This window comes from Netta rufina (assembly GCF_964035555.1).
Source record: "Netta rufina genome assembly, chromosome: 7".
In the NCBI taxonomy this organism is placed as follows: Eukaryota; Metazoa; Chordata; class Aves; order Anseriformes; family Anatidae; genus Netta; species Netta rufina.
In genome coordinates, this window is record NC_140130.1 from 2,659,764 (window position 1) to 2,675,610 (window position 15,847).

Consider the following 15,847-nt stretch of genomic DNA (forward strand, 5'->3'; position numbering starts at 1 on the left):
CATCTGTTATTCTGTATAATCCTAATTTCTGTACAAAAAAACAGAGCCGTGGTATGCAACTCAATATGTTACAAGATGTTTATTTTCATCAGCGTGGTCCAATAAAGTACATAGCTCAAATATTAACATTGGAGTATGTTAAGATTTCATTACTATTTGATCTATATATTTTACTGACATAAATGGATAAAAATAAACAGCTTGTAACATATAGAGTTACAGACTATGCTTTTATGGATTTATAGAATTCTGTGGTGGATTTGGGTTTTGCAGCAGATTTATTTTCTCTAATTTAGTTAAAATAACTACGTAATCATTATTTGTGCTGAGTATGGTTCTAGCTTCATTTTCATAATTCACCGTGGGATTTGTCTGCAAAACTTCTGATGGTTAATGACCCTGTATTGATTGAGATTCTCTTTTGTGAGACCGGATTGCTTGTGACTTGATAATGAATCAGTCAGATCACTCCATTTTAGAGAGAGAGAAAATAGGCATAGTGTTAACTTACAAAAAAAAAAAAAAAAAACGACACCCAAAGCTCTGCGCGCTCTATATATTCTGTAGGGGCTTTTATAGTGCTTGTAGTACATGCTGTTCTGGAAGTGTCACACATGCATTTGTTGTTGTGAACTCAAACGCTGTAGAATCTGTAAAGATGCAAGATTAAATTTTCCATTGCCATTTTTACAGATAACAGCCCGTCGACAATGGAAACATATTTATGATGAATTAGGTGGTAACCCTGGAAGCACAAGTGCTGCTACATGTACTCGCAGACATTATGAAAGGTAAGATAACAAATCTGAAATGCTTGTTTAATAATGAAAAAATTAATTTGGAGAGCCTTCAAAGCATTTTATAAAGAATTGGAGAAAGAGAGAGAGAGGATTCTTAAAGATATAGTAAATATTCCCCCAACAGTTTAGTCAGATAATCCATTGTAATTTAAACCAGAGTGTGTGTCTTCGGTGACTAAACAAATAAAACAAGAATCTGATTTTTCTTTGGTACATATCTTAATTTTTACAACAGTTTTCTCAGTAAAGAAGCCAAAAAATAGAGCAAAGCATACTCAAGGAAAAATGAGGAATGACAGCTAATTGATGCAAACACTTGTCTTTTGTCGTTTTTTAGGAATACCAATTAAGCAAATTGTGGTTGTGATCAAAATAACGGGGCGGCCCACAATGCAGGGTGCTGTTAGTGTTGTAGGTCATGCAGAGCATTGCATTCCTCTTCTTCACTGCATTCCTTCCCTCCTCCCTGCCTGCAAGCTGCTGCCAAGCACTCTTTCTCTGCAGCCATTGTTGCTGGTCAGAACTGTTGATTTCTTATTCTTCGCATGTAGATAATAACTTCCAGGGCTTGTGAAGCCAACACACAGTGAATAAAATACTGGAGCTGGAATGTTATTTTGGTTTGCTTTGGTTTTTAGAAACAACTCTCTTTTTTTTTCTCTCTCTCTTTTTTTTTTTTTTTTTGTAAGACAAGCAAATGTTAATATAAGCTCTGCAATTTCAGGCTCAGATAAGGAAAGTCCAATTTCTTGTTTCTGGGCATAAGCAAGTTACTGTACTGAGCTCAGGAAGAGGTTGTACTTGCCTGTGCAGAAGGTGGCACAGCAGAGCTGTGCGCGTTGGGCAGTTTTTACCCTCTTTTTGTGCCTTACATGTTGGCCACTCCTAGGGAGACACTGCCCTCATTGTGGAGGGGAGGTTAACAACCCTCATTTACAGGAGGCATCTCCACCACAAGGGCTTGGGTGAACGAAGAAATTGCATCGAACGCACCAAAACAGTTAGAGTTAGAAGCTTTTCAGAGACCGAGCCAAGCAGCAGAGCAAATTGTGCACGTTGCTGTACACGTCAGACGGGGTTTTCCCTGCCGTTGCATTGCTGACAAATGGTACAGATTGCTGTAATTGACTCATCAGATTGTGGGTATTCGGCTCTTCCCCTCCGTTATTACAGCCCCGGTAGGCTCAAGGCTTTCTCCTGCACCCAAGCCAGCTGATTGGTTTGAAGCTGGTAGTCTGGGTCTTCCCTCGCCAGACGTGCTGTGCAAAATCCTGTTTACTTCTCAGAGGAGACCCAGGCACAGGCGAGAGTTGGGGCTCTGCGGGTTTGGGTCGCGACTCGGGCTCTGTGATGAAATCCGAGATTCACTGAGAGAGCAACTCTCTTGTAGCGGTGGAAAACTAAATGAGCCGTTCACAAATACTCCACGAACCCTTCTCTCTTTCTTCTGCTTTCATGCTAGTGGTTTATTATTTTACATGCGAAACCCTGGAATTGCATTCTTCTTTGATGCACAGAGACTCCTCCATGTGACTTGGTTACTTAGGGCTGTACTACGAAGTCCATTACACTCACTGGAAAAGCTCAGCAGACGCACCATGCCTTGAGAATTCAACAGCCTTTCCCAGCGACCCAAAACCAATTCTGCTTGCTCCAAGCCAGTCTGAGCGAGGACACAACTATAGTCCAACTACAGATGATGGTTAGAATGGGTCTTAAGACACCAAAGAGCTCAAATGTGAGCCATTGGGTTCCGGAGCCACTGTGTAATTCTGGGTTCGGTCTGATACAAGGCAGGACCTATTTTTCAGGTCTTTCTGGCAGGCTGTCAGAAGACGGCGTTTGGAGAAAAAGTCTTGTGGGATTTTTTACATCAGCCCTGAGCTAACCTAAAATATGCTTTACCAAATCTGGTCTGAAAAACGAAAACACATATAGAAAGAAAAAACTCGGTGACTGGTCCAATTTCTAGATTTCTAGCGTTAGACAGTTTTTTCCACCATGGGAAAGCTGTATTAAGCCTCAGACTTGGAAAAAAGTAAATTAAATTGTCATGGTTTGTTTCAGCTGGTAATTCTAACTACAGCACCTGTAAATGTAATGTTCATTTATAGCCGAAGTGCTCAGATGACATTTAATCTAAAACTAGAACTGCAGCACAGGAATACACATTCATGATTCAGGACACACGTACATTTTCTAACTTGAAGGTGAGCTGTAAAGCTAAACTGGAAATTGAATTAAGCTGGGAAGTAAATGCTGAATAAACCTCATGATTTTTCCTTTCTGAATCCCACGGGCCTTTCCTTGCTTACCAGAGGCAGAACACGAGGTTCCCTGGCGTCACCGGTACCGCTGCTGTTTGGCTTAGCCTTGCCATTTGTCTCTACAACTAGCTGTAAGGGGCAGCCGTGTTGAGATAACTAGCTTCTTTCCAACACGACAGAGAAGCTACCAGCTGTTGACACTGGCTCGAGCACACCACGGCTGTTTGGCTGGCACGGCCTTTCAGTGACATCGTTAGGGTGCTGCGGAGCGAAATGGCACGTGCCCTCTGCCGCTCTGAACTTATAAAAAGGCAGGACATGGCTGCAACCCCCCGGTACCAAGCTGGCAAACACTAAAGCAGAGCCAGAAGCAGAGGAGGCAGGGCACAGCCAGATCTGTAGGGGCTGCTCTGCTCCCCCTCCAGCACCCAGGCGGGCAGGAGAGGCTGGGTGCTGCAGGTGGGCAGAGCGCCGGGGTCAGCGAGGCGACGGCTTTGTTTCTCTCCTGAAGGGGAAAGGAAGATTTTGTGTGCGCTGTCAGCTGATTCATCTCATGAAGTACAGTTTGGGTTTCCAGTAAGTGGTTTCATTTTAAAACAAGGCGAGGTTGCCAGTTTTTCAGTAAGTGTTGTTTGTGTATTAGTTAGACAACTTTTGTTTTATTAATGAGTATAATAATGAAAGTGCAGGTTGCTGAGTGGAGGCAATGGGTGTTTTTATTTAAAGCATAGCAGGAATCACATAGTGCCAATGAATGCGTTATTGTCACTGTAGGCATGGCTGGTCTGAACCTGCCTCCGATTGGGTTATTTCACATAGGCCCAAGCACTTCATAAAAATGTCTTTGTCAGCCTAGTTTCCCTTCCAAACCTATTCATCTCTGTCAGTTTTTAATATTAGTACCAGGCTCTTGGCTATAGTCCATTAGTACTGTACTTAATTGCTCGTGTTACAGATGATTACCAATATAAAAAGCATTAATGTTTCCCCATCGCGGGGCTGTTGCTCTCTACATGATTCAGAGCTTGTGCGTTGTTGTTGTTTTGGTCGTTAACTTTCTTTGTTTGTGCTCCTCTCCGTGCAGTCACCTTGCCCAGTCGTGCTGCTGTGGGGCGTGAGCGGCCGTGTTGGCTGGTTCGGGCCGAGCCTTTCCTGGGAAGCGGCGAGGTCCTTGTCAGTGCCCCGCATCTCGGGGTTGTCAGGAAACCCTCAGAAACGGCTCCTTTTCTGCGAAGCACCCTTCTCCCCGCCGCCTTCCCCTAATAATGCAGATGTGGTTTTCACATGCAGGGGTTGAGGTTTCTTTCGCTTTTACACAAAACACATGATCAGCAGCTTTACTTATCCTGCGTGAACGATAGGCTGTGTTTCTGCGATGCTGGTGACGTTGGCGTTAGGGATTTTTCATAAATATCACACCTCCACCCCCCAAAAAAAAAACCAACAACAACAACAAAAATCCACCACCGACTTCCTATTTCGCAAGGTGTAAGAAGTTCCAAATAAAGCTCACTGAACAAAACAAAAATGTGAGCAGTGGCCTGCTGGGGCCTTTCCTGCCTCAAAGCCTGGCCGTGGTTCATCTCTGCTTCCTCCGAAGCAGGCCCCGCTCGCTCGGCAGCCCCAGGCGACCCAGCCGGGGCTGGGGATACGGGGTGTGCTGCAGCGTGTGGTGCTGCCCCACAGCCACCCGGCGGGCAGATGTGTCGCCCTGGAAGGGGCCACGTGCTCCCAGGATGTGGAAGTGAGCAGGTAGGGTGTCTTGTGCAGCTCAGAGCCCCTTCTGCCATCTTTCTGTCGTAAGCGCTCACATAAATATTACACGTTATCAGAAACACAAGGCAGGTCAAAGTCAGTCCCTGACACGGTTTCCTTGTAACAACCGTAAAGCTTCTCTACCCTAAGGATATTGTGAAGTAATTCAATATGCAGGAGAGTCCTGCGTTCCACACAAATGCTGCTTGGTTTTGTTAAAGTGTTTGGATAACTTCGGTGGAGTATAAGCATTTTGGTGGGGTGTTGTAGGAAATAGCAGCCAGCCTTTTAGAGGGGAGAAAAAACAAGATTCTGTTATAACATATACATGCAAATGCGTATGGTTGTCTTTTAATACACATTATAATTAATAGAAGGTTTTGGTTTACAATGTTAAGTGTGAAAACATCCTCAGGCAAAAATTAATCAAGTGTTATGTCATCCTGTAAACTACAGCTAGCTCTTTGTTTGACCCAAAAAATTTTGCCAACCAGTAGTTTTTTCATGTCATACTAACTTGATTGTTTTATTTTTGTCTTCACCCCACTTTCCTCCCACCCCCCCACTTCAGCTAGTCACAGACTCCCAGAAAACTTTACAAGTTTCAAATTGTCTCAATAGTTTTCCATCAAGCATGAATTTAAGCCTGAAGATAGATGAGGTGTCTGTCCTCTTTTCCTTCTTTTCCTTTTCCTTTTTTTTTTTTTTTTTGATAAATAACAAGAGGTTTCTACTTATGATTTTCTGCCCTCAGGGCTTTATCATTAAGATTAAATAACTGTACTCTCAAGCATACCACTGAACAAACATCTTTTCAATTATGTGAGTAACAGATGCTGTAACAAAGGAACTATTGAAAATTCAGAAAGCTTCCCCCCTCCCCAAAATTTAAAAAGTATCAGATGACAGAGGAATGTAATTGTTTACCATTAAAACAGATCCTTAACTGTCCATTCGAAACATCTGAGAGCACGCTGGTTTTTTTAGAATTTGGTCAGGACTGGGTTTACAGCCCAGGAGACTTACTGGGCCAGCACTGGAGTCACTGGGTGAGCACGCTGGGCGACCCGGCATTCCCTTCCAGTGACCGCACACCGATGGGCTCTCTCCCTTGTCAAAATTGTTTCCCAGCCTTCTTTCCACCCAGGATTTTTGTCCCGGCAGGACTGGGGCATGCAGTGTGCTACCCAGGGCCTCGGGGTGGGTGCTGTGCAATGGGAGATGTGCTGCTCTCCTCTGCAGGAGCAGCACCAGGGCTGAGGAGTAAGTTGTCCCCTCTCACATCCCTCAAGTCTGCTGGGAATCTCCGCCTTGTATTTTACTGCAGGGCTTTGCTAACATGGCAGGGGCTGCAGTGGTTAGCCCAGCTTTGTGCTGTGGAGATGTGGCTCTGAGCTCCCAGGCCAGGTCAGCAGGATTTCCCTCGGGGAGACCTGTACCCTGCCAGCAGTGCAAAATGACATCTGTAAGCTTGTCTTGAGCACAGGGCTGGGTGTTGCGCAGTCTGTGCAGACCATTTTGCACTATTGGGCAAAATGCATGACTGCCTGTAGATGGAAGATGGTGACTGTGGCTAAAACAGAGGCTTGTCGTGATTTTGGTAGGTGACTTGGGGAAGCTTCTCGGTCCCCATCACCCTTGCTTTGCATCTTTCCCATGCAGTAAAGCTGGGGTGGTTGTTCATTTCCCCCTGCTGAGCCATAAGATGGAGAGTGTCTGAGCTTCCATCACCTGGCTGTGCAGCTAGATCAACAGCTGTGTTTGTAATGTCACTAATTTCCAGTTTACTTAAAACAAAGTGTCTTTGAATTCTCTTACAGCAATGCAGTTCCCACCTTTCAGCAGCGAGCCATTCTCATTACCCACCAGCACTCCCAGTGGGCTGTGAGGAAAGTTGTTGATGAAAGGATGAAAGAGCCATTTCTTTAAGGAAGGAAAGTTCTTTGGGAACAAAATTGAACTCAGACATATTTTGCCTTTGCTGATAAAATACATGCCAGTTTTGTACTTCAGACAAATGCAAATAATCCTATTGCTATTATATTCTGCACAAAAGCATGCAAGGCGTGCTTTCGTAACCCTGGATTGTACAATGCAGCACGGGGAAATCAGGCTGGAGGAACACACTGCTTGATTTCCTCATTGTGTTTTATATTCCCAGTTCAGAAAATAGGCTGAGATCTTAGAGCTTGGGTTATTCCCCCCCCCTCTTCTCTGCGGGGAATTGGTCGCTGGTGCCCAGGAGAGCTGCCTGACGCCCCCGTCCATGCCCACCAGCTGATTGCTGTTGAAGGTGACTTGTTTCTTATGCTTGCACCGACAGCATTGCCCCAAGATTTGTCCCTTTTAAAGAGCATCACTGCAAAAAAGATAAGCCTTCTCTTGGGATCAGAGCTAGGGCATTCCTGCTGGTCCCTTCAAACAACTGAATATTTTGCCACCAAGTTTTTAGGGAGAGAGAATGGGGCTTTTGCAACTGAGGTTACTAATTGGGGCCACCCTGCTTCGGGGGCAGTGTGGGGCTCTTCCTGGAGCCACCTCGGCTCAGTGGCCCCTTGTCCAGGGCTGTTTTCAGACCCCTGGCTGCCGGCAGCTCTGCCCCGCTGCTCTCGAGGACCTGACAGACGGTTCCCGATCGAACTGGGCCGGCTCCAGCAATGCCTTCAGAGGAAGGAAGGAAGGAGCAAGACCCACAGTGGCATAACGTGCCCAGGAGGGAGGTGTTTTCTGAACTCCTACCAGCAAGGTGATTTGTTGCCTGGCCCTTCTGAGTGTTCCTGAAACTCCAAGCATTGAGTGTTCTCATCGTTTGCATTAGCATCTAATCCCTGCGTAATCTCGCTAATCCCTTGGCCCCGAGATACCCACTGGCAGTGAGTTCCACGGGTTAACTGGTGGCTGTATTCATTTGGTGGAGCAGATTTAAGTCTTTTTCCATTCCCATTGCAAACAGCTTCCTTAACCTTCTTGCCAAGAATGGAAACGGGGCAGCGTCTCCCGAGTAATGGGCTTTGGTATTTTACGTCCTTCCAAGATTATTCTTGTGGCTGAGAGGCTCCCTTGCGCACTGTTTTGTGTTGGGCTTGGAGCCCTTGAGAAAGCAAGATGATGTCAATGGGAGACATGCCGGAATATTTTATTCTGCCAGAAAGCAAGCAAAAATAACCACTGAAACAAACAGTATAAAAATACTGGAGGGGTTGTGTTGAACTGCCTCCTGCCCTCCTTCCCCCTGCGCAGCCCATGGAGAGAGTGCTGTGTCCTGGGCATATGGTTCCTCCCTGGCCCGAGCGCCCCGCAATATCCACACACAGTGGGGAGAACTAGAGAGGAAACTGGCAGCCTTAACATTTAATTTCCTTCCTCTTTCTGGGTTGGTCAGATCCTTTGCATTATTGTAACTACTTTTTTTTTTTTGTCATGTCTATAAATAGATGTGCTCTCATGTGTCCTGTGAAGCAGAGTTGGGCCAAAAAAGTCATTCGTTCTGCATAATCAATACATGAAAATGCAGTGCTTACTGGCTCAGATTAGACTTTGTATTGTTATTTCTATAGCTGGGAAAAAAATGTTGACTAATAAGGATTAAGGGCTTTTTTTTTTTTTCTTTTTATGAAATGCTAATGATGAAGACATGTTTGATATACTGTGAAATACATTTCTCTAATGTGAAGTTTCTGCTTTTTGTTGGGAAAGAGATTCAGTCCCTGGAGGATTTTAGAATTTGTAAATATAAAATTATCTGCTTCAGTGTTTTTTAAAAAAAGGTTGGCAGAAAGCCAGATTACTTACATTACTGTAATAGATTTGCTGACCTCTGACATCTGCTGCAGAGAAGTACATTGAATTTTTCATAATATCAGATGATGCAGATCTAAAAACTGAGTACACTCTGCACCATTATTTAATTCAGGACTTAGTAAAGCAAAATCTTTTTTTGAGTAGCAGTTTATACGTGATTAAACTTAATATTGCCGATTGTAATAAATCAGGATTAGTATAGTACTGATTTGTTAATCTAACTTGTATTGATTTTAAGTTGTCTTTATTTAAAAGAAAAAAAAAAAAAAAGGACTCGCTTTTCACAGTGACTGAATTTAATAAGAAGCTCTGTGATAGCAAAGACTCCCCTACTGTTTCTGCTCTTGGCTGGAAAATGTTATTCTTGTATTATTCCAGGAAAAAAAAAAAAAAAAAAACTCATGCTGCTAAAAATCTGCTGCCTGTGGAAAGATTTTTTAATACACTAGTGCTTACATATTCTATTTATGTTAATTGACTTATAAATAATACATTTTATTAATCTTAATATTGGAATCTTGATCATGATAAAGACCCTTTTATTTGGTCTCCTCGCAGGCTTTACAAGTAAATATTCCTCAGCCCACAAAATACTGCACACCCCCCCCTTTTCCTTCCTCACGGGCACTTTGATGCCCCCCGGGAGGCGGCTGAGGGCGTTGTGCCGAGCGGGGCACGTCCGAGGCGCCGGGGCACACGGCGGTGAGCGCCGCCTCTGCCCTTCCTTGCGCAAAGATTGATTAAATCTTACCTGCGCTGCACATATTTGACAAAACCCCTGTGTTCGTTTCAGACATGTCACATTCTGCTAAACTATTTGGATAACAGCGAATCGCATTCTTCCTGCGTTGGGCAATATTGACCTTAACTTGGCTGCGCAGCAAGCGGTAATGGCATGCGAGCCGGGGCCTTAACTGTTCCAAGAGCTGCGTTAGCTTTATTACCCTGGTGCTATAAAAACTTCTAATAATCAAATGATAAGATCATATCCTGTGGGTAATTGTGTTGTACCGTGACAGGATAACCGAAAAAACATTCAGTGAAAATCGTAACCAGCGGAAGTCTCGATGCGCAGCAGCAGTTGCTGGTGTGGTTGGCTTCGTGCACATCTTCTCGCCGGGATTCCCCCGCCGCCCCCAGCAGCCCCCCAAAACGGTCTCTGGCCTCGCTGGAAGCGAGGAGGGAGCCTCCTAGAACAAGCCATCCTTGTGTTTTGATTCAGTTTTACCTTAGTCATGCCTCCTTCCAGATACAAGAAACATTTAATTCCAGATTTCCTGCTGCTGGCTCCAGGCCTTTGACCGGCGATGTGAAATGTATTTTTACTGCTGTCGTACTGCCAACTGCTGAGCTCAGTGAAAAAGAGCTAAAATGAAAATGTTGTACTCCCACGTGAACCCTTCGGATCAGAAAAGGAAATTTCAGGCACGGTCGCTAATTAGCGCCGAAGCTAATGAGTCCTGGTGAGGTGCACCACAAGGAGGAGGAGCCGCCGTGCCACGGCACCCCGTGAGGCGAGGCTGGGCGGGAGGCCCGCCAGCCGCCTGCTGCCCATCACCGCGGCCGTGGGGCTCGGCACGCGGCCTCCCCATGGCAAGGGACACCAGGGGGCCGTGGGCCATGGGCTGGGGGCCGTGGGCCATGGGCTGGGGGCCGTGGGCCATGGGCCATAGGCCGGGGCGGCCTCCTGGCCTGCTGACGGGACGCGGGCATTCGCAACGGGCAGTGGGTTCCCATGGAAACAAAACAGAGTCAAACAGTCCCCTCGCAGCGCGAGCAGGGATTGTCGTAAAACGTGCTTTTATTAAAAGAGGTTTTAAAGATTTCACACGTGGCAGGGCGACGTCGAGGTAGCCCGGTGTGAAACCCGGCCTCGCCTCCAGCGAGGTCCGGAGCGCTGTTTGCAGCGCGGGGAGGGATCCGGTGCTTTGACGAATATTTGTGCTCTGAGAGTGAAATTTAGCAGCCTCAAGTATGAACAAGATTATTTTTTTCTGATTCTGCTTAGTTATGCTTTTTATTATATAAACATTAACTGTAATATTACAGTGGGAAGCAGGTATTTGGCAACTACATATTATTTTGCTAAGTTTGCATAGAGGGAGCAGTTTCCAGTTTTAGCAGCTGTAACATGTTTAAACTCAGTTTGTAATGGGATCTGAAGATGAATATTCCCTGTGGGCTCTGCTTAGCTTCATTACTGGAGCCCTGCCAAATTCAGGGCTAGAAAGTATTATTCACGCCTCTTTGCACATACCATGTCAGAGCATGCTCAGTTAATGAATTTTGTTTCTAATATAGCATAAATTAGGTTTATATTTTAACATAATTTATGTTGTATTTTATTAAAATGTAAAATATTATGATCACGAGCAATCTAATTTCTGCTCTCTTAAGCCCAAACTGTGTTTGAACATCTAAGTATGTAAATCAAAATTGCATGCTTAGGAACTGATTCTAGGATAACAAACGAATATCTGAACCAAAGAGGTTTCTGCCTTGGAGTCTTAGATTAAAGATAATTACGGATTCCTGGTATTTGAACAGATTTATGTTGTTTATAAGCAAAGTACATTTTCTTCATAGAGTCAACTTGTCTTTTTTTTTTTAAAACAAATTATGTTTGCTGTATTAAAGTTCATATTTTTAAAGTCTCAGTCTTGTATTAATCCCACAGTGAGTCATTAATCATACCAAATGCATTATAAAAACTTTAATCACTGAAGTTGAAACTGAGATTGTAATGCAATCCATCCCTTTTAATTATATCAGTTATTTTTCCTTTCAGATCAAGAATTGCAAAGGGAAAACAGATAGATTAAAACTCAAAGTGTTTGATGCTTTTGGGGGAGGATATTTTTTCTGTTTGTGTTTCTTTCTTTTTTAAAGCGATTTGGTATGCTTTGTGGAGGCAAGTTCCATGGCTCAAAATTCCTTCACTTTTAACTCTTCTCCTCCGTCGTTCTTTCCTGTAAAAGACGAGACTCGTGTGATAAGGCAGGGGCCACGGTGACTGTCACTTTGCGGGTGTGTTTGGAAGGGTCCGGGTGGGCTGGTGCTGAGCACGCTGCGTGCTGTGCCCGCCGTTGCAGGTTCTGCACTCTGATGTTTTCTACCCAGTTTCTGGCATTTACCTTTGCACTCAGGGGAACCTCCAGCCTAGGAACTGTGTAGCTGTTATCAGGTTGGCTCTGGCTTTGGAGGTGTTTTCCCGGGGTTTGCTGCATGCTTTTAAGGGTAGGGAGAGGAAATAAAAGCAAATGGTTGCTTTTTTTTTTTTTTCTTTTTTTTTAATCAGTCTGAAACATAGTGGCTCATATCATCATCTTTACAAATTGGTGTAGCCGCATAAACCACTGCAGCCTTACTGACAACTGAGACACACCAACTCCATGGAATTTACGCCACATGATAATCTTGCCAAATAAATTGATTTATCATACTTGGATTTGTAGATGTAGAGTTTACAGTGTTGCTTTTATGCCATGGAAGAAAATAGATTTATTAAGTAAACTGCTCGTAGTAGATACATTTTGTTCTTTGCTAGAATGGCAAAACCTGATCAATTATTTGTTCCTTAATCCCCTAGATTAATCCTGCCGTATGAAAGATTTATTAAAGGAGAGGAAGATAAGCCACTGCCTCCAGTGAAACCTCGAAAACAGGATAACAGTTCCCAGGAGGGTGAAGTGAAAACAAAAGTGTCTGGAACAAAACGCATCAAAAATGAAAACCAAAAGAGCAAGAAAGAAAAAGATAATGCACAGAAACCCCAAGATGCATCTGAGGTTGGTTGCTTTCCCACTTTTCAACTTTTCAATTAAAAATGTGCAGCGTTAATCACTCAAAATACAATGATAAAATACGTAATCTAAACTGGAGGATTCCAACCAGTTGGCCTTTGAGTTTGTTCAGCAATGGAAATTCGATTTTTGTGGTACTGTTCGTGTTGTGATTTCGCTGGGCTCCAAACAGCCACCAGTTAGCTTCTTATTGCCTAAGAGCGATGGCAGAAGACCAAGCTGTGGATGTAACAAGTATCATTTCTGCTCATTGTATTATGCAGTGGTCACCACGAAAAGATCAGCAGCTGCCAAAAGGAAACCACACAACTACCACAGTTATTTCCTAATCTAAGTATAGGGTACAGGAACCCTAATACTGCTGATAATGCTGTGGTAACTGTTGGATACAGCTGGTTTTTCTAGTGGTAACCCCTGGATCAGTGTTTCCGTGCTTACAAGATGTATGTACATGTCCACCAAAAGGATATCACTCCCCAGGATTTTTATTATGTTATACTGAATCTCACTTGAGACTCAAAGGTTGGATTTTGAGGGAAGCCTTAGCTGAGACCGATGGCTCTCTCACATACTGCAGCTGGTTTTCAGCTGAGATAGGTTCCTGTGCTGTCACCTGCTTCATTCACATGGGCAGGCCCCAGTTTCCAGATAGAGCCACATTGTGTGCACCCATAGGACAGCTCTCATAAAATAGTATTTGTGTTCACAGCCCATGATTAGATAGATCAGTGGGATTCACATTTGTCTGCAGGTAAGGGCAAGTTTCATATTTTGTTCAGTGATGTAAAACCAGTGGGTTTTTTGCTGCCATGTTTCTTAAGCACTTCTTTTGCCCATCCAAGCCATTCTGTCCTGTGCCCTCCGTGCCCCCATGTGTGCGTGTGGCAGTGAAGCTCCTTGCACACAACCCATGCGCAAGATTCTGCTTTTCCTGTCACAGTCTGCCAGGACTGGGTATTTAAAGAATGTCTAGACACACAATGTGCCTGGCAGACTACAGCTGCTCCTTTGCCTTCATTGTCATCTGGCAGGTACATAAGTCCTGTTTCTAAACCAGTTTGGAAATAAGTATTGAGTCAGCTACCAACATCCATCCTCCTTGTTGTTTAAAAACAGAAATCACAGAACCAGCAAACACAAATGCATCTGAGATTTGTGTTTCGAGAACAAATGATTCTGATTTGCATGTCCCACTACCTCTTTAAGCTGTGCTTACGATGACAAATGTCATCTCCTATCCAAACCAGAATTTGTTTTAAATTGCCTTGATCAACAGCAGCTTTAATACTGAATATAAGAGCACTCCCCAGAGACGGGAAATTTTTTTGGTTTACTCTTGCACCGTAATTGTACATCAGGGAAACCTGTTGGGGGAGAACCCCTCTGCTCCTGACTGAAAATAACCTAGAGAGGAGAGTGCACACAAGCCTCCTTAAGTCACTGGAAGGTCGCAATACAAATCGCCCAAAGCAAGGAAATGCGGAGTTAAGGCTTGTGCTCCCTTCCCGTGTCACTCCTTTGTGTCTGGTTGTTTACTGCGGGGTCTTGGATCAGCAAGATACCTCACATACTGTTGGTACTGCCGCAGCTAGGCACGGCGTAACAAGGCAGCAACAGAGCGTCAGACTTAACTTTGAATTTCCTTGCTTTTGTTGTTCCCTATCTCAAACTTCCTGCTGCTTAAACTGCAGTTATTTTTGTGTGTGGATCGCAGGAAGAGTTCTTAAGCCGCGCTTATCGGAAGCGTAAGGAGCCTGGGCGAGACAATGAAAATGTACAATTGTGGCAGTTTCCCATTGGAAATTGGTACCTTTCACAGCAGAGTTAATCTCTTCTCTCTGACTGGGATGAAAGATGCCGTCCTGCCCCCCGGTTTAATCAGGGTGGGCAATTAAGGACCTCATCCTTCACTCAGGTCACAGTTTGGGTGGTTACACCAAGACCGAGCAGGGAAGGGGCCCTCAGGGGTGCGCACATCCCCCCTGGGGTGGGAACAGGGCTGCAGCACCCATGGGTGCTGCTCCCCAGGGAGGGCTCCGTGCCCAGGACCTCGTGTCCAGCCCCGCTGCCTGGAGCAAACTCCCGTGTAGGTGTGTGGGCATCGCCCCAGCCGAGGCACTGCTGCAGCTGTTCCTGCACGTGGGCTGGGAGCTGGCCGCAGCAGTGGGCTGCAGAAGCATACCACGCTACAACGTGTGCTCCTCTGCATTGCATGTCCAGCTCATGCAGCATACGAAGGATGCGGGGGGATACTATTACTTTAATTTATGAGGGTTGCATTTGCTTTTGTGCTCTTCGCTGTTTCCCTGCCATCACAATGACATTGTCAGTGTAACAAGATACCAGACAAAACGCTATTAGCCTTAGACTGCACATTTCCTCACAATAGCTGAGACTTCAATCAAAATGTTGCTTAACAGAAACAAAGAGCAGAATGTACAGTTATTAAATATGATTTCTCTCTTTTTTTTCCGTCTTGCTTTGCTCATCTGTCTGGTATTTTCCTGTAATTTTATAAGCTCAAGAGACTAGTGATATTACTTTGTAAAGGACCTAATGATGGTATTTGGACTGCAAAAGGCTGCTATTAGTTTAAAAAGAAGAAGTTACGATGACTAACAGACACTGTAACTAATAGGCCAACCAAACACACAGGAATATTTAAAAGCAACTGCAAAGAAATAAATCTCTGAGATGGTTAGATTTGTTAGGACCTTCTCCAGCCCCTCGCTCCTACGACAGACCATAGAGCAGCACTTAGATAATAACTTTCTCGATGCGTCTTATCTTTACAACTAAGAAAGAAAGAAAACAATAATAATAAAGGGCTCGCACAATGCTGCTGTTTTATGATTGTCTTATACCACGACATGTCAGAGGAGAGTGACAGCAGTTTTGAAAAGGGCTGTCAGTCAGCTGGATTGCAGATGGGACGCTCTGATGACCTCTGCGGGTCACAGTTCAGCCAGCGACATAATGGGATGAATAGTGTGAATTGTGCACACAAGCTGTATTAATGGGGGAGCAGAAAGAGCTGCAGGCCCATTGACGATAACGTATAAAAGCTATGTTTGTAATAGCGTGCACACACACTTACTGAATGTTGACAACTTCATTTTAATCCGTTAATAAAAAAATGTGTGTCCTAGTTAAGCTGCGGCAGTGATTTGCTGCCTACAATAGGGATTCCTAGTATGCCATTTCTATCATTTTCACACTTTAATGCAGAACTGGGTGTGAATGATCTCCTCTGTGATCACTGAATTTTAAGATAGCCGTTCTGGAGAGACTGCATTTTCGTCTTTATGTAAGAAAAAGCATAGGATCTTTGTGCAGTTTTCATAGGTGAAGTTGGCTAGCAAGAGAAATTTCTATAGCCTTATTGTTTGTGCTGTGAAATCTGCTCTTCTGCGTTTGCCTA

General features: G+C 44.3%; 1 protein-coding gene across 2 annotated transcripts in view; it reads left to right on the top strand.

The window, feature by feature from the left end:
* The window catches only part of ARID5B (AT-rich interaction domain 5B), a gene marked incomplete at both ends in the record, with an annotated part of 105,986 nt that overhangs the window by 87,673 nt on the left and 2,466 nt on the right, over positions 1-15,847 (top strand). For both annotated transcript variants that reach the window (XM_084290518.1, XM_084290517.1), the window contains 2 exons: positions 694-791; positions 12,213-12,411. In XM_084290518.1, the coding sequence (XP_084146644.1) occupies positions 694-791; positions 12,213-12,411 (297 nt within the window). The remainder of the gene's footprint in view (positions 1-693; positions 792-12,212; positions 12,412-15,847) is intronic.